The sequence below is a fragment of the Entelurus aequoreus genome, linkage group LG13 (assembly GCF_033978785.1).
Source record: "Entelurus aequoreus isolate RoL-2023_Sb linkage group LG13, RoL_Eaeq_v1.1, whole genome shotgun sequence".
Classification (NCBI taxonomy): domain Eukaryota; kingdom Metazoa; phylum Chordata; class Actinopteri; order Syngnathiformes; family Syngnathidae; genus Entelurus; species Entelurus aequoreus.
Genome location: NC_084743.1, coordinates 30,424,656 through 30,448,189, shown reverse-complemented (window position 1 = coordinate 30,448,189; position 23,534 = coordinate 30,424,656). Strand labels below are relative to the sequence as shown.

Genomic DNA, 23,534 nt, shown 5'->3' with positions numbered 1-23,534 from the left:
TGACAGAGGGAATGAAAAACTCCTTTTAGGTATAAAAACTCATACAGACATGACAATATTATAAGCAGACTGAGATTTAGAGCTAGGAAAAATAGCGAGACAGAGAAGGCGGGATGGGAGACTTGGGGAAGGGAGATCCCCCAGTAGTTTTTGCAGGTCTTTTCAGCTGGCGGCCCAGGCTCCGAGAAGGTTCCTAGAATTTGGTTAAAAACTTGTGAGACAAACATTTTTTCAGCAAATTCTTAAATACACACGAGTGCTCCTGTTGTATAGAAAAACTTGGACAACAGTAAACATATTAGCAGATCCTTGAATTGACATTTTAACCTTGCTAGAACACTAGGATCCAAACTTGGGATTTATGTAGCCGAGGCGTTCCTCAAGGTACCCTTTTAAGTACTCTCCTTTTTGGTAGTGACTTGTTTTTTTTTGTAACGTGATTTATGTAACTAAGGTGTTGCTGTGGCTTGTTTACTTCAGATGCAGTCAGTAGTCATTTGTTCAACTTCTTAATTTATACTAGTGGTGTTACTCAAGGTTCCGTTTTAGGTCCTCTCTTTTTCATCATTTGGGCTATTTAACTGTAGGTGCGCAAGTGCAGTTCCATAAATTTGGGAGAGACTCACATTTTTGCAGCAGATTCTTAAAGGCCTACTGAAATGAATTTTTTTTTATTTAAACGGGGATAGCAGATCTATTCTATGTGTCATACTTGATCATTTCGCGATATTGCCATATTTTTGCTGAAAGGATTTAGTATAGAACAACGACGATAAAGATTGCAACTTTTGGTATCTGATAAAAAAAAGGCTTGCCCCTACCGGAAGTAGCGTGACGTAGTCAGTTGAACATATACGCAAAGTTCCCTATTGTTTACAATGATGGCCGCATGAAGTGAGAGAGATTCGGACCGAGAAAGCGACAATTTCCCCATTAATTTGAGCGAGGATGAAAGATTTGTGGATGAGTAAAGTGCAAGTGAAGGACTAGTGGGGAGTTGAAGCTATTCAGATAGGGAAGATGCTGTGAGAGCCGGGGGTGACCTGATATTCAGCTGGGAATGACTACAACAGTAAATAAACACAAGACATATATATACTCTATTAGCCACAACACAACCAGGCTTATATTTAATATGCCACAAATTAATCCTGCATAAAAACACCTGCGTGTTTGTTATGCTAGCTCCTAGCTCCTCTGCTAGCTCCTAGCTCCATAGAACACGCCAATACAATTCAAACACCTGATCAACACACACCATCACTCAGCCCAAAAGACCGTTTACCTAACCCAAGGTTCATAAAGCTTATATATTTTTAAAAAGTTACGTACGTGACGCGCACATACGGTCAAGTTATCGAATGTTTAGCAGCCAAGGCTGCATACTCACGGTACCTGATATTCAGCTGGGAATGACTACAACAGTAAATAAACACAAGACATATATATACTCTATTAGCCACAACACAACCAGGCTTATATTTAATATGCCACAAATTAATCCTGCATAATAACACCTGCGTGTTTGTTATGCTAGCTCCTAGCTCCTCTGCTAGCTCCTAGCTCCATAGAACACGCCAATACAATTCAAACACCTGATCAACACACACAATCACTCAGCCCAAAAGACCGTTCACCTAACCCAAGGTTCATAAAGCTTATATATTTTTAAAAAGTTACGTACGTGACGCGCACGTAGGTACGGTATGTGTTATGCTAGCTCCTCTGCTAGCTCCTAGCTCCATAGAACACGCCAATACAATTCAAACACATGATCAACACACACAATCACTCAGCCCAAAAGACCGTTCACCTAACCCAAGGTTCATAAAGCTTATATATTTTAAAAAAGTTACGTACATACGCAAAAAAAAGCCAAAGCTGCATACTCACAGTAGCACGTCTGCGTCTTTGTCATCCAAATCAAAGTAATCCTGGTAAGAGTCTGTGTTGTCCCAGTTCTCTACAGGCGTCTGTGTATCCAAATCAAAAGTCCTCCTGGTTAGAGTCTCTGTTATCCGAGTTCTTCCATCTTGACTGCATCTTTCGGGAATGTAAACAAAGAAGCGCCGGCTGTGTACTGTTGTGGCTGACTACGTTCGAAAAATACGTCCATTTCGCACCGACAACTTTCTTCTTTGCTTGCTTGGCTTCCTTCTCCATAATGCAATGAACATGATTGAAACAGATTCACGAACACAGATGTCCAGAATACTGTGGAATTATGAAATGAAAACAGAGCTTTTTCGTATCGGCTTCAATGTGGAAGGCATACCCGTGTTCGCCGGGCTACGTCACGCGCATACGTCATCCTCAGAGGCGTTTCGAACCGGAAGTTTAGCGGCAAATTTAAAATGTCACTTTATAAGTTAACCCGGCCGTATTGGCATGTGTTATAATGTTAAGATTTCATCATTGATATATAAACTATCAGACTGCGTGGTCGGTAGTAGTGGGTTTCAGTAGGCCTTTAAAGGCCTACTAAAATGAAATGTTTTCATTTAAACGGGGATAGCAGATGCATTCTGTGTGTCATACATGATCATTTCACGATATTGCCATATTTTTGCTGAAAGGATTTAGTAGAGAACATCGACGATAAAGTTCGCAACTTTTGGTCGCTGATAAAAAAAGCCTTGCCTGTACCGGAAGTAGCGTGACGTCGCAGGTTGAAAGGCTCCTCACATTTCCCTATTGTTTACACCAGCAGCGAGAGTGATTCGGACCGAGAAAGCGACGATTACCCTATTAATTTGAGCGAGGATGAAAGATTCGTGGATGAGGATCGTGGGAGTGAAGGACTAGAGTGCAGTGCAGGACGTATCTTTTTTCGCTCTGACCGTAACTTAGGTACAAGGGCTCATTGGATTCCACACTTTCTCCTTTTTCTATTGTGGATCACGGATTTGTATTTTAAACCACCCCTGACTGGAAGGATAGACAGAAAATCAACAATACTATTAAACCATGGACCTGTAACTACACGGTTAATGCTTTCCAGCCTGGCGAAGCTTAACAATGCTGTTGCTAACAACGCCATTGAAGCTAACTTAGCTACGGGACCTCACAGAGATATGCTAAAAACATTGGCTATCCACCTATGCCAGCCAGCCCTCATCTGCTCATCAACACCCGTGCTCACCTGCGTTCCAGCGATCGACGGAGCGACGAAGGACTTCACCCGATCATCAATGCGGTCGACGGCTAGCGTCGGATAGCGCGTCTGCTATCCAAGTCAAAGTCCTCTTGGTTGTGTTGCTGCAGCCAGCAGCTAATATACCAATCCCACCTACAGCTTTCTTCTATGCAGTCTTCATTGTTCATTAAACAAATTGCAAAAGATTCACCAACACAGATGTCCAGAATACTGTGGAATTTTGCGATGAAAACAGAGCTTTTTGTATTGGATACAATGGTGTCCGAATACTTCCGTTTCAACGATTGACGTCACGCGCATACGTCATCATACATAGACGTTTTCAACCGGAAGTTTCGCGGGAAATTTAAAATTGCACTTTATAAGTTAACCCGGCCGTATTGGCATGTGTTGCAATGTTAAGAATTAATCTGTGACGACCGGGTGCGGGTGTTCGTTCTCTCAGAGATGCAGACGGGCTTCGGACACAGCTTGCAGGTACGAAATGATTTATTAAAGCATTAATCAGAAAATAAACACGTGCTCATAGCACTTAAAGTACAAAACCAAAAGACTAGCGTGGGAGCTAGCAAGCCAAAATAGCCTAGTGTGAAAACTAGTCGCTAAAGAGCAGGAAACAAAAGTCGTCAACTGTTGTGTGAACACAAACTACGATGCAACACAGACTGAATGAAAAGGCAGGCTTATATAATGAAGACAGCAATGAAAAACAGGTGCGCGTCGGGAACACCCGCGGCAGGTGAAAATAATCAGTTACTATGGTAACCAAACTCAGAGGTGCATAACCAGGAACTAGAAAGAGATCAAAACTAACAGAAAAACACAAGTGACTAGAAACGTAAACAGAATTATGATCCGGGCAGCGGATCATAACATCATCATTGATATATAAACTATCAGACTGCGTGGTCGGTAGTTGTAGGTTTCAGTAGGCCTTTAAAAACACTAGAATGCTGTCTGAAGAAATCATTTTTGACTATTTTTTTTTTTTCAGAAAAAACGGAAGAGCGCTCCTGTAACTGGAAAATAGACCACAATCAAATGTCTACTGGTTCTCTGGAATATACTATACAAAATAAGATTAGTAAATAGTAAAGGGCAAAACAATTTAGTTGAATATCCCTGGTCTTTGGCAACCAAGAGATGATCAGGACATGCCTAAATCAGTGGGAGCGTAGTGTTTTACTAGGTTGATAAGGCCACAAGAACTCTTTAGGGTGTAATGATGTTGAGCCATGTAAGACTTTGTATGTAAGGAGGATTTCAAATGGAATTCAAAATTTTGCAGAACAGGAGAAATATGATATTTTGTCCTGGTTGTGGTTTGAACTTGTTGTGATTTACTGGAGGGTGTTTACAGACTTTATTGTGCAGGCTATTAGCTGAGAGTTGAAATTATCCAATCTGGAGGTCACAAAAAGAATAGATGTACCGTACACCCAGAGTAAGTACCTTGTAGGAGTACTGTAGTTACCATTAGACTCCAAGGTAACATTTTGTACAGGGTCAAAATGTACAGGTTTGTTTCCGAGCTGTAAAAGATTAGTACATTAGTAGTGTTGCGTCGACAGCTCTTCCTCCCAAGGAAGTCAAAGTCTGCTGTCCACTCCCAAGTTCTTTTAATGGCAAATATGCTGATGTTAAATTGACCACCAAAAGCAGTAGTTGGTATTTCGTTGTTTATTGTCAAAGCTTTGGCAATAATGAGACCAATCCAGCACCCAAGCGTTCCCTAGCCCGGTCCAGATCGGTCTAGCTCGGTCTCCCCTGTGCTCGTTATCTCAGGAATGTTATGGCAGTCTCAACAGCGCTCTGCCTGTCTACTCAAGGACACTCGAATCCAAGCACTTTGTACCACACGAGACATTAGCTGATGTAAATATGACTATAGGAGTTTTTAGAAAGAAGTAACACTTAAATATGGATATATGGAAAATATCTCGTTCCATCACTCCCCCTTTAAGATCTTCTTATAAGGTCTTTTACTACTAGTTAAACACTTCTAAAGCACGCCCCACATTAAAGTAGGTGCTGTTTTTTTTCTTTGAGCAAGCTAGCAATAAAACAACAGCTTATTTACATGGGAGATAGATGGAGGGAGTCCACGTCAATGTCGTCATGGTCAGGGAAGTAAACCAACAATTCTCGAAAGTCTTAAAGTTACCACTTTGCTAGACCCCCTTTAGTGACACTTAGCCCAAGGGGCGATAAAGCAACCGCATGAGGCTATGATGGCCAAAAAAGCTCCGAATGGAGACCAAGACAGACTTAATTAGGTCAGTCCACCTGCCTAATGTGTCCCTAGACAGGGCCTGGAGGCCCTTTAAGGCCCTCTGAACTGAGCCATCGGGGGTAGTGTTGTTAGGAATGAAGGTCGGGGCAAGTTGTTCAGCAAGTCCCTCAACGGCGTCACGAGTCAGGTTGGTTAGTCTCAACGGCGGCGGGGAGTTAGAGAGGCCGCTGAAACCGGAGTTCCAAGGGATGTTAATTTGGTGAGTGGGGTCACCAGTCTAACCATAGCACAAAGCCCAACGGCTGACGTCGGGATTCTAATGTACAATCTGTGCTTCCCACAACACCAGAATAAGTCAGCTCGTGCCTAAGGGCCTATCCTAGAGCCATCTATCAGTGTGGTGCACCAGTAATGGTTGATGTCACCCAATTTGTTGGGGGACGGAGAGGGTCCTGTAATTTGAAAACGCGTGTAATTCAGCTTTTGGGCCACAAAGGGAAGAAGTCGGGTGGCATTGTCAACAGAAGGGTACACATGTCAGTCAATTTAAAAGGGGCGGGGTAAGTGTGGGAAAAGGGACGTCCAGCGGAAGAAGCAACACAGTCACCCAGGTTTTGGCATCCACCTGAGCCACAGGTTGTCTGCACCCGCTCCTAAGGTCAAAGGTCAAAGTTACCAGGCCTTCGGTGGTGATGTCATTAGCACGCACGGATGTGAGCCTTTGAAACACCACCGAGGTGGGGTGGTACTTTAGGTGCTACAGAGGGTGTAGAGGTAGTTAACGCCCTCTCAAGGACATTAATTTTAATAATTCCTTTAGCGTCTGTATCAGTCAGGTCAAGCCCCAAAACAACAATAAAGGGAAGATGGGCACAACTTACCAGAGTATGTTGTCTGCATCCGACACCAATGGTTCAGGGTTGAGTCGTAACAAATATAGAGGTTATTACCACGGTAATAGCTATTGTGTCCCCCGTAATTAATCACACTGCACAGGTCAAAAATAAGTCTTGCTATCCCCTTTGACCCAGTCTATTTAAAGTCCGCTGTATGTTCTTAGACACTTGTCAGTCACTGTTGTCAGGAAGGATGAACTGAGACACAAAGACAGTAGAACACGCCCAAGGGATAAACGGGGATAAACATCAAACTTTTCACTTAATGTAACGACACAGATAGTTATGCTGCAAACAAGCAAGAAAAACTAAGAAACATTTAGCATACTGGATTGGTCTCACACAAGGATATACAATATAGAAGTTGAAAAGAGTAATGTAGGTAGAAAATCTCTCTCGTCTCCTGGGCTGAGGGGCAGATGATGTGGCGATGTCAGCAATGACATCCGCTGGTAATCTGTCAGGTTCTTCAGCTGTAGTGCAGAGGGAGAGGTGGTACCAGGTGTCCCCTCCACCAGCCAGTCGAAGGGCGTGGGACGTCCGTTCCACGACCTTGAAGGGACCAGTCCACCTGAGCTCCATCCACTTGCGTTTGATGACCTTGATCTTGACCCTCTCAGCGGGCGGAAGGGAATCTGTACAGAAGAACTGGCACACAAATTCTGCAATTTTTTGTGTAAAATACCATTTTGGTTTTACGCTGAGTCCTCCTTCCATGGGGGGCTGCTGGTCCTGTGAATGGCTAACCTGTATGCAGCTCATAGGGTGAAAAACTCAAAGGGCGGTAAAACAGTTTTATTCACGAACCTTCGAATGATCATTAACGCTAATTGCAACATGTCAATCCAATTAAATTTGGTCTGTGCACAGATTTTAGCCAATTAGTTTTTAATGTTTTGGTCCATCCTTTCAACCTTACCTTGGGACTCAGGATGGTACCCCAAACCTGTGTTCTAGTCCGAAAGCCTTTTCGACCAAGGCTAAGTGAGTTTTTTTTTTTTTAATGGTTGCCGTTGTCTGACCTAATCTTTTTGGGGAAACCATGTCGGGTACTAGGTCATTCACAAGTCATTTAATTACTGATATTGCATCCTCTTTTGAGGTTGTTGTTGCTTCCGGCCAACCACTGTGATTGTCAACACAAGTCAGTACGTACCTTTTCCCTTGTACCGTATTGATCATATCAGTGAAGTCAAAGACTATACATGGTTCACCCTCACCTCCTCCATATTCTAAATTTTATCTATTAAACTACTATCGATGTGTAAAATCGTTATTTTCAAATTAAAATTAGTTCTAACTTCTTACCCACGGTAAAAACGTTAAAACTATGGAATGTGTCAGAGTCGGATGATTGTCGATTTTGTTCCAAGGAGTCTGTATCCACCCTCACTCACCCCCTTTTGTTTCTGAAAAAAGGACTGTGTTAGTCATACTATCACTTTCAGAAACATCTAAGAAAAAGGTCAGCTAATAGTCAAGTAGCGGAGGACAGGTCATGTTTGAGGTCAATGAAAGTCTCTTTAGCCTCTATGGTCCACTGGGGGGTGGTGTTAGGGTAGGGGACCCCTTAGCGATATCACAAATAACTCAAACTCAACTAAACCCTAACTTTTATGTAACTTATTCAATATGGTGAAAGTAACAAATATGCTTATATTTATATTGTCACCAATACTAGAAAAATACTACCCTTGTGGCGAATGCTTTAGCAATAGTATTTTGAAATTTTACCACACCTGGTAGCCCCAATAATTCATTAAGTCAAGCTCATGTTGTAGAAAGTTGAATGATGCGGACACGTTTGTTACTGAATACTTTCTATCAGACTTCTGCCATGGCAACTTTGTGTATGTAATGAGCAACTATAATTATTTGATATGCTTAAATGTGTAATGTGTCGTTTTAGCTCAGCTGTTGTGTAGCTGCTAGCTCCTCATAGCCTACAGGTGTCTAAAGTGCAGCCCATAATTATGTGTTTAACATAACCATGGGCTAAACCTAAACAATTGAAAATGTGGTATTTGGGTGTCGGTGTAATGTTTGGCAGCTACGCCGTGTCTTATCATTGCACCTAAGTTCTTTGGTTTTGTAGGCGAGACAGAGAGCAAGGGAACAATGTGGGACACTATTGTGTCCATCTTATACCATGCTAGCTGTTGCAAAGATAGGTCAACATGAGCAGCCACACCTTGAGTTCCAACATATATAAATAATCATAACATATGGCGACTCGGGCGGCAGAACACACGGAAGCATCTCAGCCAGTCAGGGTTTTCACCGTTAGAGCCATTCCTGTTGTTTCAGGCTGTGGTATGCTTGGTAGTGGTGTCGCAGCTGGGTGGTTCAGCCGTCAGGTAACACCAGGAATGTTCCTTCTTTGCGATTTGAATGTCAGGGTACAGTCTGTAAAGGAGGTCCAGCAATCTGAACCGGAAGTGGTTTGGTGACAGTTAACCTTCTTGTGACCCCAGCGAAGCCTTCGACCTTTAAAGAGGAAGCACACAGTTTTTTTGGTACCTCTGCATTCAGAATCGAATGGGTGGCTGATAAAATTGTCCGTTGACACTCATGTCCAGCAGGGGTCCTGTCTGTACTTCCTGCTGCGGCTCCTGATGTGGGCGTCCTCTTACACGCCTTCGTGTTCGTTTGTTGGCACGACGGAACCTTTCCTGTTCGGAAATGTTCGGACAGTCACTACTCCAGTGACCAGGCTGGTCACAGCCGAAACAGTGTCTACCCCAGACCGGCTTTGAAGCATCGTGTTGTCCACCACCCGAGTCCAACCGCGCGTCTGTTGAGGATTCTTTCCTCCACCTGTTGGAACTCAAAAGCAAGGTCACCCACTGCTGAATATACCCTAGCTGATCTTTGACCTTTTGGTTCTTTTAACCTTTTATCTTCAGCGATCCGTAATTTAAGTAGTCGTTTCCTTGTTGCTCTGTCATTAGCCCTATTTTGCATGGGATGAATAAAATGTCCTGCCATATATTGTTTTTGGCACCGTGTATATCAGGGTTAACTTTGTCCAAAGTGTTTGGCCAAAGGTTCCCTCCCGGATGTACAGGTGGGAAACAAGGTCAACAATGGCTTGCATGTATGCATCGGCAAGAGACTTATATTAAAGTAGGCCCCTATAATTGTCATGTGTCAAAAATGTCTGGTGTGCACCGCCCTCTGCTGGAGGAAAATGGTCAGACTTGCAAAATAAGCAGTTAATACTTTCTCTTTTAACGTTGATGTTCCAGTTAATTTAATGTTCAGTGAATGTATAGGATAGGCCGATGTCGTTGTGGCTTGTACAGCCCTTTGAGACACTTGTGATTTAGGGCTATATAGATAAACATTGATTGATTGATTGATTGATGGTTGATGGTTGATGGTTGATTATATGACCAAAATGAACTTATTTCATTTATTCATTCATTTTCTATCGCACTCATAGTTGTATTCCATTTTGCATCTAATTATTCCTATTGATTTCTTCCCATTTCACTCAAACAACTAAACAAACAAATAAACAAACTTGCAGCTAACCACAATCAACAGCATACCATTTACGAATACCTTCATTTGTCACTTTCTCATCTTTCTTTCACTTTCGTTTTCCTTTACAAACAACCTCCTGTTCCCTAACTCTTCCTTACACTTCACACAATGTTTCTATTTTCTGTTGTCCTAGAAACCATTCACGTAACGTAAGGTTGTAAACATCCTTTTCCCCTATTGTTAATGTCATTTGTCAAAAATGTCTGCCGTAGGAAAATGGACAGACGTGTAGAAGGGGTTAATTTTCGGAGGCAAGATCAATCTTAGAGGGGGCGTGTTAATACCTCCTTCTCTTGTCACTGGAGTAGGGGGCGGTGTCAGTCAAAGTCTGGGCGGGTCGTTTGAATTGTCTTGCGCATGCGCGGCAGACAAAAAACCAATCAGTTCATTCTGTCATTAATCATCGTTTCTTTTGCTGCATTTCGTTTTTCCACGTAATCCCCGTTTACTTTTATCATACGCCAAACTCTTAAATTCTCTCCTTGAGTGTTCCATTTTCACCAGCGCGCGCACACACACACACACACACACACACACACACACACACACACACACACACACACACACACACACACACACACACACACACACACACACACACACACACACACACACACACACACACACACACACACACACACACACACACACACACACACACACACACACACACGTAAGCACATGAGCAAGCAAGCGCTTACGCACACACACGAGCATGCGCAACCTGCAGCACACACACACACACACACACACACACACACACACACACACACACACACACACACACACACACACACACACACACACACACACACACACACACACACACACACACACACACACACACACACACACACACACACACACACACACACACACACAAGAAAAAGCTGCACCTACCCTTATCTCTGCGTTTCACTTTACCATAAAACTTCCAGTTACTTTTTTAAAATGTATTTTGTATTTTATTTTACCAGACGTTTGAGTTCACGACTTTTCGAGTATTGTAAACTCCCTCTTAACCCTTTCAAGGAACGTTCTCCTTTTTTTTTTTTTTTCTCTACCTGCTAGTTCCATTGTCGACAACCGTCCATTCAATTGATCATTGAACGGTAGCCAATCATCACATTTTGCCCCGCCGCCATCACACATCTGTTTGTCACACTCCAAGGCCATTGTGTCTATATTTTCTTAATTCTAGTGCCCTCAACGCAAAGGGATCTTCCAACCCGCTTCCTTAGTTTTAGTGTCTTATCACACTGGGATCTATCAACCCGCTTCCTTAGTTTTAGTGTCTTATCACACTGGGATCTATCAACCCGCTTCCTTAGTTTTAGTGTCTTATCACACTGGGATCTATCACCCCGTTGCTCTTTTAGGCGGCGACCAACTACCCAGGGTGAGCCACACCCAACTATTAGTTCACTCGTCAATGAAACTGCCCGTCACGGTAATCGAGACACAATGCCGTGAGTTGCACACTCCAAGGCCATTGTGTCTATATTTTCTTAATTCTAGTGCCCTCAACGCAAAGGGATCTTCCAACCCGCTTCCTTAGTTTTAGTGTCTTATCACACTGGGATCTATCAACCCGCTTCCTTAGTTTTAGTGTCTTATCACACTGGGATCTATCAACCCGCTTCTTTAGTTTTAGTGTCTTATCACACTGGGATCTATCAACCCGCTTCCTTAGTTTTAGTGTCTTATCACACTGGGATCTATCAACCCGCTTCCTTAGTTTTAGTGTCTTATCACACTGGGATCTATCACCCCGTTGCTCTTTTAGGCGGCGACCAACTACCCAGGGTGAGCCACACCCAACTATTAGTTCACTCGTCAATGAAACTGCCCGTCACGGTAATCGAGACACAATGCCGTGAGTTGACCACTTATTTACAATTTTAATGCAATGGCAGGCTCGGCAAAAATGCAATCAATCTATCGAAATCACAGCTCTGCGTCTGGGGTACAATATAGTGTTTGACTTACAGACTTCAGGACAGACTCCTAACGCAGATTTTATCTAAAAAGAAAGGTTCTGCTCACCTTGAATTGGCCAATTGAGTCTGTCCAGAAGATTGCAAGAAGTCATCGATCAACAGCGTGCCATCTCGGACGAAGCCCCCAAATTGTTGCGTCGACAGCTCTTCCTCCCAAGGAAGTCAAAGTCTGCTGTCCACTCCCAAGTTCTTTTAATGGCAAATATGCTGATGTTAAATTGACCACCAAAAGCAGTAGTTGGTATTTCGTTGTTTATTGTCAAAGCTTTGGCAATAATGAGACCAATCCAGCACCCAAGCGTTCCCTAGCCCGGTCCAGATCGGTCTAGCTCGGTCTCCCCTGTGCTCGTTATCTCAGGAATGTTATGGCAGTCTCAACAGCGCTCTGCCTGTCTACTCAAGGACACTCGAATCCAAGCACTTTGTACCACACGAGACATTAGCTGATGTAAATATGACTATAGGAGTTTTTAGAAAGAAGTAACACTTAAATATGGATATATGGAAAATATCTCGTTCCATCAGTAGAGAAGTGATAATCCATTGTATCATCAAAAGTCATTTTTGGTGAAAGTTCGACCATCGGATAGTGTAATTGTAAAACAATGAAACAATCAAATAATGTACGTACATACTGTGTTATTATGATCCAATATTATTATTTTATGTTGCTTAAAATATTGAGTTTAGTGAGTGGAATTTAAGGGTCAAATACAACGGTTAAAATTTCAACAAAAATGTGTGTTTGGTCAGTAAAATATTGCATTTAGTGAGTGGAATTTAAGGATCCAATATAATTGTTATGTCAGCAAAAATGTGTGTTTATTCAGGCATATATTTGACTGTGTGGTCTGTTCTCAGCTCATTTGTGGTGGAGAAGCAGCCCTGTATGCCCACATGTCCACAGAAACCCCTTGTCATCAAGACTGGTGTGCAATTCACCACAAAAGTCAGGTAGGACACAAAACACACCATCTAATTAACTAATTTTGGTGATTTAAATTGTTTTTTTTTTATGTCATTAAAAATACATTGAGGTTCAATCTTTATCTAATCATACTATATTTCCCATTGGTGTGTTCCGGTACAGCTTTTCCACTTCCGATACGACACCGTCAATATTGCAGCTCTGGCTAATGGCCAATATCGATATCAATCTGATACAATATCAGCATAAATCATACATACTTGTATTGCTTATTGTGTAGTTAGAATGTGTGCAAGTTTCAACAAGTCAAATTAAGGATTTTTCAAAGATCATATTCAGGGGCATAGGAACTAGGGGTGGTGGGAGGTAGATGTCCCCCTAATATTGGAGAAAAACGTATTTGTCCTACACAAAAAATAACCGCGGAACTTAATGAATACAATTTCAGATCCATTTAAAATATATACTGGCAAAAAGGTACAGAGATATGAAGGGAAACTATTTCGGTTTATTTCAAGTAAGGGAAAAAAATGCAAACTATAAAGTGGGGAGCTATTTTGAGGTCAATACACATTAATCGTAGTTTACGCACAATTTTTCTCAATTTATTTACATACAGTACATATTACAAGAGTTTTGAGCAATGCTTTTTTAAAATAGTGTTAATTTGATGTTTGACACATTATTTATTTCATTGCATGTGATTGTATGAATATTGATAGCTGTCTTCTTTATGTAATTATTGTTTACATGTTTAATATACATTTTGTAAATTTAAGTTACATTATAAGTAGGCTGACCATATTCTGAAATCCCAAAAAGAGGACACATATATGCGTGCCAAGGCGGGCAGCACGCCAAGGCCGGGACTAGGTGAACATTTGCCAATGATACTCGAACTTGCTTTATAAATAATATTTTTTTTTAAATAAAGCATTTTTTCTCCTCTGTTGACAGCAGTGTTGGTGCTAGGAATTTTCAAAATGGGGTGCCAGGGACCCCATCAAGTCATAAAAATGGGGTGCCACAATACATTTTTGGGGTCCCACTTTTTTGTAAGCGTTTTGAAAACAAATGACAAATGTATCCATTATCCTGTTATACTGTATCTCACATTCTATATTGTGTTTTGGAAAAAGGTTGTCATAAATGTTACTTAATTCATTAAAAAAGATAATACAAAAGAAAACAAATGTGTATGCATATGTAAATGTATTCAGTTATAAACATTCATTCACTTTCTTCTTTCCTTCATGGATCTAAACTTTACCGCTGCTGGTAGTTTTTTCTATGTTTTTATTTAATAAGTTGTAGGTGTATTTATTTCAGTATAAAAGTGTAAAAAGTGTTTTGCTTGGGTCATGAAATGATGATAATGGTGTGCCAGGGCATACATACATTTTATATTTAACGCTTAAATCTCTGGAGTCTACAACAACTTCAGATCTATTCCTCATTTCAAAATGTTTTAGTTTTTTTTATGTTTTTTTGTTTGTTTGTTTGTTTTCCGCCCTTTTTTGTTAAACAAAACTATGTTTTTTATGGCAAACACACAAAATATGCAAAATCTTCCACCAAAAATATTTTTCAAAGTGGAATATTTGATGTGAAGTAATCGGAACCTTTGATAGGTCAATAATTCATAATACCATTGATTTTGATTCCATATTATGTTTAGAGCAATGACCGTTTGAAAGAAAAAAAAAAAACAGCTTTGTTTTATTAGTCAACATTGCAAGTTTTTCTAAATTACATTTCACCTTTAAGCTTTTTTATTTCATTTTTGTTATGTTTTTGTTTATTTTAATAGTATTTTTAGAATGTGCCGTGGGCCTTTAAAACATTAGCTGTGGGCCACAAATGGTAAAAAAAATGAAATAAATAAAAAAATCTGCGTCCTTTCTGATTTCAATGCGTTAAAAAGACACAAAAAGTGTGTTAACGCCAACACTGGTTGACAGTATAACAAAATAAGTCACACTTATATTCTGTAACATTCACAGTTTTGGAAAAAAAATTGCAGAGGTAGAAATATACAACATAACCTCTTGTCTATAATCTAAACATAAACAATGCCTCAAAACAAGTTAATTAAATTTAAACAAAAAACAGCAGACGAGCTCTCGCCCTGCACAGCTGTTTTGTGCTTTGTAGTGTCGATATGGGCTTGTAGATCTTTAGCCCCTTTATTTGCCACAGATATATACGTTGCTGCTTTGCACACAGTGCATTCTGCTTCCCATGTGTCACGGCCAGGACGAAAACACAAATACTTTTCCCGCAAATCATCCGTGAAGTTGCATTTACGTTTCGGCATTTCTTGTTCTCATGTCTCTCTCCACTCACTAGCTCTCTTGCTCTGTGTCTCTGCCCATCCCTCACGAATGTTGCTACGGGGGCGCACGTTCTGTTTTTTTTTTTAACCCCTTCTTAACTTAACCCTGGACGTACATTGAAAATACATGCAACCCTAATTAAAAATGCTGGACATTTGAGGCATTTAAGAAACCCCGCCCGGACACCCCGGACACCCCCGCAAAAGAGGACATGTCCGGGGAAAAGATGACGTATGGTCAGCCTATTATAAGTGTATTTATCCCCCACAGTGATACTAATGAATTAAAATTAGAAGCTTTTCGTGTCATTATACAACATAATAACATTTTATTGAAAACCTGCAAGTCAACCATAGCTTCTTAATTTTACAGTGTTTAAAAAAAGTGTAGTGTGACCTCATGGTGCTTTTAGCCTGCCATGCATACCCATGGTTTTATGATAGTTTTTTCCTAAAACTAATCTTGTTTGCATGTACATGTTCTCCTAGCAGATAAGTTCTTGTATGGTAGTATTTTAGACGGACACTTTTTTTTAGAAGAAACATACGGCGAAAATAAAATTTGCGAGTGGCAATAATTGTCTTCACAACATTAGTATTGCAAACTATATTTGTATGAATATCACATTTTCCTAACTGTATGATTTCCACTACACTTGTACACCTTGCACACTGCATTTGTACACATCATGGATAAGTTGGGTACTTTTGTTACTTGTACTTTTTTACTACTGCAAACAATCCATATGTTGTACTTTTTTCATTAATTGTATGTTTAGATTCAATATCATACATTAGTATCAGTATATTACATGTGTACAAAAATATATATACAAATTTACACAATCTCTGTTAGGTGACACCATCACTTGTTTTCTTCACAATAGTGTATTAAGGTTTTTGGAATGTTGAAACTGTACCATTTCCTTCTCTTTATAGATAACTATAAAGAGCAGAATTGGTGAATGTCACTATTTTCAGTATATTTGTTGTTTTATTTTTTCAGTTGTTTCTTTTTTGGCCCAAAATACCCCTCACAAAAAAGGGCTTGCACATGCTCTCTAACTTTTTAATTGGTTCTGCCAAGTTAGCAATATGGGTAAGGGTAGCAATGCAGTCTAGTAAGGGAGCAATTCGAATCCATCCATCCATCCATTCACCAAAGTCGGCCCTCTGACTCAGAGGGCCGGCTTTGGCCCTCAGAACCTTCAGAGGCTCTGAGGGCCACAGTAAATGCAATGTGGCAAGTGATGAAAATGCATTTGTTGCCTGTTCAGTATTCAGCAATGCACTTTGTCCTCCACCTAGGCTCCTGGTTAAACTTCCAGCAGTGGATTATCAGCTAAAGGTTAAAACAACATTTGACAAGTAAGGATTTTTCTCTCTGCATTTTTTCCTCCCACAATGCAATTACAGTAATGCATTATAACAAAAAGCTGTGCATTAAACCAGAGACTGATTCTTTTCTTTTGTGTCTTGTGTGTATTTAGGGACCTCCCTCCAAACAGAGTGTGAGTATAGAAAACCTCAACACAGGATGTTTTGTTGCTCTTTGTCGAGTAAAATGAAGTTATAACGGCTGGAGCACTTTTTCAGCATAAATTGTTTCCCATCAATATCAGCTCAACTAATTTTTAACACCTTTTAGACAAAATATTAATATTTTATTCTCTAAAAATTCAGACTAAACTGTCATACAGAGAGATAATTTTTTCAGTGTTCATACAAATTATTTACTGAATTTAATTTAATGGGCCTCAAAAATACAATCACAATTAGGTCCCACAGGCAAATTTTTTAAAATTAGAATAATTTCATCAAAGGATTAGCTCAGGGGTCCCCAAAATCCGGCCTGCGGGAAGTCTCAAGTTTTTAAAAAAATGTGTCCGACCACTTTTATGTTAGCTACTTCTCTTTGTTTATAATGTCTATTTTCTGCTGGATCTACTCTCTATTTTATGCTGCCCTTTTATTTTACTGCAGCTGTTACATACACTGTAATTCTGTACATCAGGGGTGTCCAACTCGTTTTAGCTCACGGGCCCCATGGAGGGAAATCTGCGCACACGCGGGCCGGACTAATAAAATCATGGCATTAAAACTAAAAAATAAAGACAACTTCAGATTGTTTCCTTTGTCTTACTTTGACCAAAAATAGAACAAACACATTCTGAAAATATGACAATAAAAGTATAGAAAAAAATACCCGGCAGCGATAAAGTTTAAATCAGGGGTCCCCAAACTACGGCCCGCTGGCCGAATACGGCCGCCAGCATCCAAAATACGTCCCGCGGGAAGTCTGAAGTTTTTAAAAAATTCGTCCTTTCTAATCTATTTTCTACCGCTTGTTACTCTCGGGGTCTCCTAGCCACTCAGGCAATTCATATTGTCTAAAAATGCATTTTCCCATCGATAACCTGACATCATCGCGCTCGCGCAGCAGTGTCGGGCGAGCGTGCGGCAAGTGCGCACTCTTTTAGTCAATATATATACATATATATATATATATGTATATATATATATATATATATACATATATATATATATATATGTTACACAGCTCGAAAGATGGGCCAACTCTTTCGTTGTGCGACACATTTATTTTTCAGGATCAAGCTGCAAAACAATTAACACAGCGTTACAACCGGAGCTTGATGCATATGCTTCTTTTCATACCACGTACTGACAGACTTCTTCTACAAAATACAATGTCTGGAGTTGAACAATTTTACAAATATTCCAAAAATATATTTATGTATACACATACACATACATATATATACACAAAAACCCTTTTTACTATTTCTATCTACCTTAGAATCATGCTCTTAATCACCGTTTAATAATATATGTATTGTATTTATATGTATTCATTATATGTATTTATTGTATTTATTTGTGTCATCTTATCATTACCTGTACCTAATCTACTGTCCTATGTGCGACTGTAAATCTACTGCCTTAGCACACACTAACTGTAATTTAGCTTTGACACACCTATCTGGTGTGCTTATGATCAATACAACACTCAAAAGTTCGTTTAGCATGTCCTTGTAACATAAATGGCATTTAACATTTTATTTTCAAGTATCTCTGAGGAGTTATGTTGTGAACTTACTATTAAACTAAAGCTAACTGTATTTTGCCTCGTCACCGTGGTTACCCTCGGACCAACGTCCGCCATCTTAGAAAATACCCTGAATGTGACTCGAATTTAACTCATAACATTCACAAAACAGACATTAGCTTAACATTGCTTACTCTAAAAGGTACAGAATAAATTCTACTACTGCGTGTATGTGTTATATGCAAACCAGCTTACCTGCAAAACAATTAACACAGCGTTACAACCGGAGCTTGATGCATATGCTTCTTTTCATACCACGTACTGACAGACTTCTTCTACGGCGCCAGCTACTGATACCAACGGCACCACGCGCCCTCTGCTGGTGTAACTGAATATCGCATGCTGCATAGAAATACATAGAAAACCTTGACATCACAAAAAATTAGTCTATAAACAGTATTTAAATCGAGTTTTCTGACCTTAAAGAGTTTTTAATGGGGGGGCAACTATTTTAGTCAAATTAAATCACTTAGTGCCACACTCTCCCCCACAAAATTAAATGTCTCCTGACATTTCTGTTACTTAGTCCGTAACCTTAGCACCCTTGGACAGCCCAGGGTCTCCAAAAAGTTTTACTCTCAATAACCTGAGTCTTTACCTTACAACCCCTCTGTACCCAAGTCGGCTGACCTAAAGTGTTGTAACTCAGTACCATAGGTGGTTGTCTCTGTCGCTGAGGTCGCTGGTTCATAGTCTTAATCTCACCTTCATCGACGACTGAGACATCAGTGTTGGACTCACCACGTGCTAGACTGTCTTGTTCGGGATCCGAATCATTTTCTTCAGTCTCTGGTGGAATGTCCTCTTCACTTAGTAGTGGCAAATCCTCTTCACTCTGTAGTGGCAAATCCTCTTCAGGTTGCACTGGGTCCTGATGAGGCTGGAAGGGCTCCGCCAGTGGGTTGAGTGAAGTCTGCTGCCGCCTTCTTGGACCAGGCCGAAGGTACCACCGGTAGGTTCCATTGTAGTCATCGTCGGATGTGTCACCGTTGTCTGGCGGTTGCTGCTGCTGCTGTCTGCGTTGAAGTCTGGACGTCCTCTTTGCTGCTGGTGGAGTAGTTGCTGGGGGCTTCTCGCAGGGCAGAAAGTCGCACGGGAGCAGAAGATTTCTGTGCACTACTTTGTCTCTTCCTTTTCCGTTTTCAGGAGTTATCTGATACACTGGACTATCTTCTGCTTTTCTCTCTTTTACTTTGTAAACTTGCTCTTCCCAATAGGACTGGATCTTTGCGGGACCACCCCTGGGAGTGAGATTCCGGAGGAGAACTCTATCGCCCGGCTTGAGGTCTCTGCCTTTAACTCTTTTGTCATAGTGAGCTTTTCCTCGAGCCGCTTCTTTGTCAGCTGTTTTTGCTGCTATAGCGTAGGCCTCTTGCATTCTTTTCTTCCAACTGTTTACATAATCGTCGTAATCTACATGGGACTTCTCTTTCTTTATGTCGAACAAGAGGTCAATTGGCAATCGGGGGGCACGACCAAAGACGAGGTAGTACGGAGCGTAGCCTGTCGCTTCACTTTTCGTGCAGTTGAATGCGTGGACAACTTTAGCTAACGACTCTTTCCAATTGTCTTTCTCTTTGTCTTCCAGGGTACGCAACATGGACAACAGGGTGCGATTGAATCTCTCGACCTGTCCGTTACCCTGTGGGTGGTACGGTGTCGTGTGTGAGCCCTGGATGCCTGACAGTTCTTTGAGCCTTGCCATTAACTTGTTCTCAAACTCTTTACCCATGTCATGGTGTATTCTTGTCGGAAACCCGAACTTGAGTGCGAAGTCGTTAAACAGCTTGTCCGCAACTGTTTTGGCTGTTTTGTTCCTCGTAGCGTAGGCTTGGGCAAACCTCGTAAAGTGATCCATAACTACCAAAATGTATTCATAGCCGTTTTTGCACTTTTCCAAGTGAAGGAAGTCTATGGACACGAGTTGGAATGGGTATGTAGTATGGATCGTGGTCAGAGGTGCTCGAGTCTGCTTACTTGGCTTTTTCTTCTTCAAACACTCGCATTCTTCGGTGACAAAATGCTCCACTTCTTTACTCATTTGTGGCCAGTAGAACCTCTCTCTTATCAAGTCGAGCGTCCTTTCCACCCCTAAGTGGCCCATCTCCTGGTGCAGCTCTTTGAAAACCAGGGGACGATAAGCTTTAGGGATCAACAGCTGCTCTCTGTGGACAGTGCGGCGACGCAGGACACCATCTGGATCAATGTGAATCTTTAGCCATTGCTTGAGCAGTGCAGCGACAGCAGGATGTTCGGACTTTGCTTCAGCTCTACTCGGCCTTTTGTTCTGTGTCTTAAACCAGATGACTCTTTCCAGGATCTCGTCTTCTTCCTGTGCTTTGCGGATCTGGTCTGGAGTGAAAGGCTGGTTCGTGTCAGAGTCTTTGATCAACTTTAGGGCACTGACCTGGATCACACCAACGCCTTTGCAAGGGTCATATTGCTCAACTTTCACAGACTCCATCGATGCACTTATTGCTTCTTGATTGACTTCGGCTGTGCAGGTGTTCATGTAGTTTTCAATGTCCAATGGCATCCGCGACAGTCCGTCAGCATCAGCGTTGGTTTTGCCTGGACGATAGCGAATGGTGAAGTTGTAATCGGCCAGCTCCGCGACCCATCTGTGACCTGTGGCATTGAGTTTTGCCGTTGTGAGCACATATGTTAACGGGTTATTATCTGTGTACACGACGAACGATGAAGCATGGTACAGATAATCTCGGAAGCGTTCACAGATGGCCCACTTCATTGCCAGGAACTCAAGCTTGCCAGAGTGCAGGTTGTAGTTCTTCTCTGCTGGACTTAGGGTGCGGGAGCCAAACGCTATCACTCTCATCTTTCCTTGCTGCCGCTGATATAACACAGCACCCAAGCCGACTTGCGAAGCATCACAGTGTAACACGAATGGTTGGGTGAAATCAGCATACCCGAGGACTGGAGGCGCTGTGAGTGCATCGACGAGCTGGTTCAATACTTCTTGGTGGATACTGGTCCATTGTATGGGCGTGCGTGAAGGCATGTGGCCTTTGTTCTTCTTGACCCCCTTTTTGAACTTTTCTGCAGGAGCTGTAGTGGTTTTCTCAGGAGCTGGGGGACTGAGCAGGCTGTACAGCGGGTGGGCCACACGAGAGAAGTTGGGTATGAAGGGCCTGTAATAAGAGAGAAAGCCAAGCATTTGACGTACCTCCCCAACAGTTGCAGGTCTTTTTTCTTTTAGGGCCCTCACTGGCGCCATCTCTGCCGGATCCATGGTATAGCCTTCTCCTGTCACCAGCTTTCCCAGAAACTTAACACTACTCCTAAAAAGTTCACATTTCTTTGGCGTCAACTTTACACCGTGCTCTTTGTATCGCTGGAGGACAAGACGGATGTGTTCAACGTGGTCTTCAAAGCTGCTGCTATGCACAAGGTTGTCGTCCAGGTATGGGAGGCAAATAGTGTCTCTGAGGCCAGCCAAGCAATTCTCCATACTTCTCTGGAACTCTGCGGGTGCGGAGCTCAGGCCAAAGGGAATGCGCACCCATTCATATAATCCCCAAGGTGTGATGAAGGCTGTCAGCGGCCGGCTTTCTTTATCAAGGAAACCCTGGTGGTACGCTTTTCCCTGATCTAACACTGAAAACCAGGAGCTTCCACCCAGCGTATCCAACATGTCTTGAATCCTTGGTATTGGATGACGGTCTGGAACTGACTTGCGATTAAGCTCTCTGAAATCACAACAGAGACGGAGGCCCCCATCTTTCTTACGAACACACACGACAGGCGACGAGTAGGGGGACCGTGAGGGTGTGGTCCAACCTTTGTTGAGCAGATCTTGCAAGTACTCTTTGACTTCATTGTGAAGGGGTTTTGGGACAGACATGTAGGTCTTTTGCACTGGGCTGGTGTCACTTAGGGTGATGTGCATCTTGAGTGATGGTATGCAGCCTACATCGTCGTTGTCAAATGCAAATGCCTCACATTCCTCCCTCAACATTCTCCTTGCCGCTGCTTGTTGATCCTGTGTTAAGTGTTGGAGGCTCACAGGCGGATCCCACGACTTTGGTCTGTGTGTGTGTTGATTCTCGGACGGCTCTGTGTGGTTTGGCGTGTTTGTCTTAAACTTTGTGCTGCTTTTGTCTTCTTTTGTCAGTTTGTTTACTTTTGTTTGAATGTCTGCAGAATAAACTGTCTTCACTGATTCAAGATGCCCAATAACTTTACGACTTTGCAAGTAGATGGTGTGGTCTGTGGTATTGGTCACTGGGATGGGCACGTACGGCAATTTTCTGTGTGAGATTTTTACCAGTATCTCGTTGTAGACGATGCCCTCTGGTGGCGGATCAGATGTGTCAGGCGAGAACAACATGTCTTGGCCCCTGACTTGTTGACTAACATGTGCCCGCATGTGAACTACTGTGACCTTCTTAGCTGGCAATGTCACTGTTTTTACACCAATACGCACCACACCAATGTCTGACTCTTCGTTGCTGTTCTGCACTAGCTTGACGACGTTGTGAGCAGTTCTGACAGTTATTTCAAAAGCTTTACTCACTTTGTGGGCAAGCTGCTTTCTCCCCCCTTTAGTTTTGCCTTCATTGTTGTTGACAATGGCCTCGATCACATTGTAGCCGATGATGGGGTCACTGGCCACTGCTGGGTCACTGCAAACTAGTATTGGCACTTGAAACTCACTTTTGGATGAATCACTGTCGAGCCGAAATCGGACTTCAATCCAGCCAGTGTAGGGAATGGGCGTGTCATTAGCAGCATAAATTGTGAGTGTCTCATTTTCTAACAGTTCAGCTATCGGCCGGACGACTGTGTGGGGAAGATGCTGTTGTCGCCAGTTTTCATTAACTATGCTCGACTGGGCCCCTGTGTCCCACAAAACTTTGACTGGATGATTGTCCATAACACAGTTCACTGTACATCGGTTTCCCACAAGGCTGACTAACTGTGACTTGCGTTGAGGGGGTAAATAGTGAACTTCGCTTACACTGGCCTTGGCTGTAGGTTGTGGGGGGGCTGGTTCCGGATTTGGGAGCTCACCTTGGGACGATTGGCTTTGGACTACTGCTGGTCCCATCTCAGTAGTCCCTCCCCGTTTCCCGACTGTCTCAGAGCTCGGCATCCCCGAGAGAAGTGACCCTCACGCCCACATTTGAAGCAGTGTGAACAGTTATCTCCTGTTCCCTCTCCTCTACACTTTGTACAGCCCTTTTCTCTCTGCTTTGGTCCACTTGCACGGGGACTGGTCTCCATCAAGGTCATAAACATTACCTTCATTTCTTTACGCAACTCTTCAATGATTTGTTGTGTATCAGCGC

The 23,534-nt window shown here is 42.0% G+C and overlaps 1 protein-coding gene across 2 annotated transcripts in view; it reads left to right on the top strand.

The window, feature by feature from the left end:
* The window catches only part of stat4 (signal transducer and activator of transcription 4), a 75,352-nt gene that overhangs the window by 24,648 nt on the left and 27,170 nt on the right, over positions 1–23,534 (top strand). For both annotated transcript variants that reach the window (XM_062067657.1, XM_062067656.1), the window contains exons 9-11: positions 12,697–12,789; positions 16,407–16,466; positions 16,589–16,609. In XM_062067657.1, coding sequence (XP_061923641.1) covers positions 12,697–12,789; positions 16,407–16,466; positions 16,589–16,609 — 174 coding nt within the window. The remainder of the gene's footprint in view (positions 1–12,696; positions 12,790–16,406; positions 16,467–16,588; positions 16,610–23,534) is intronic.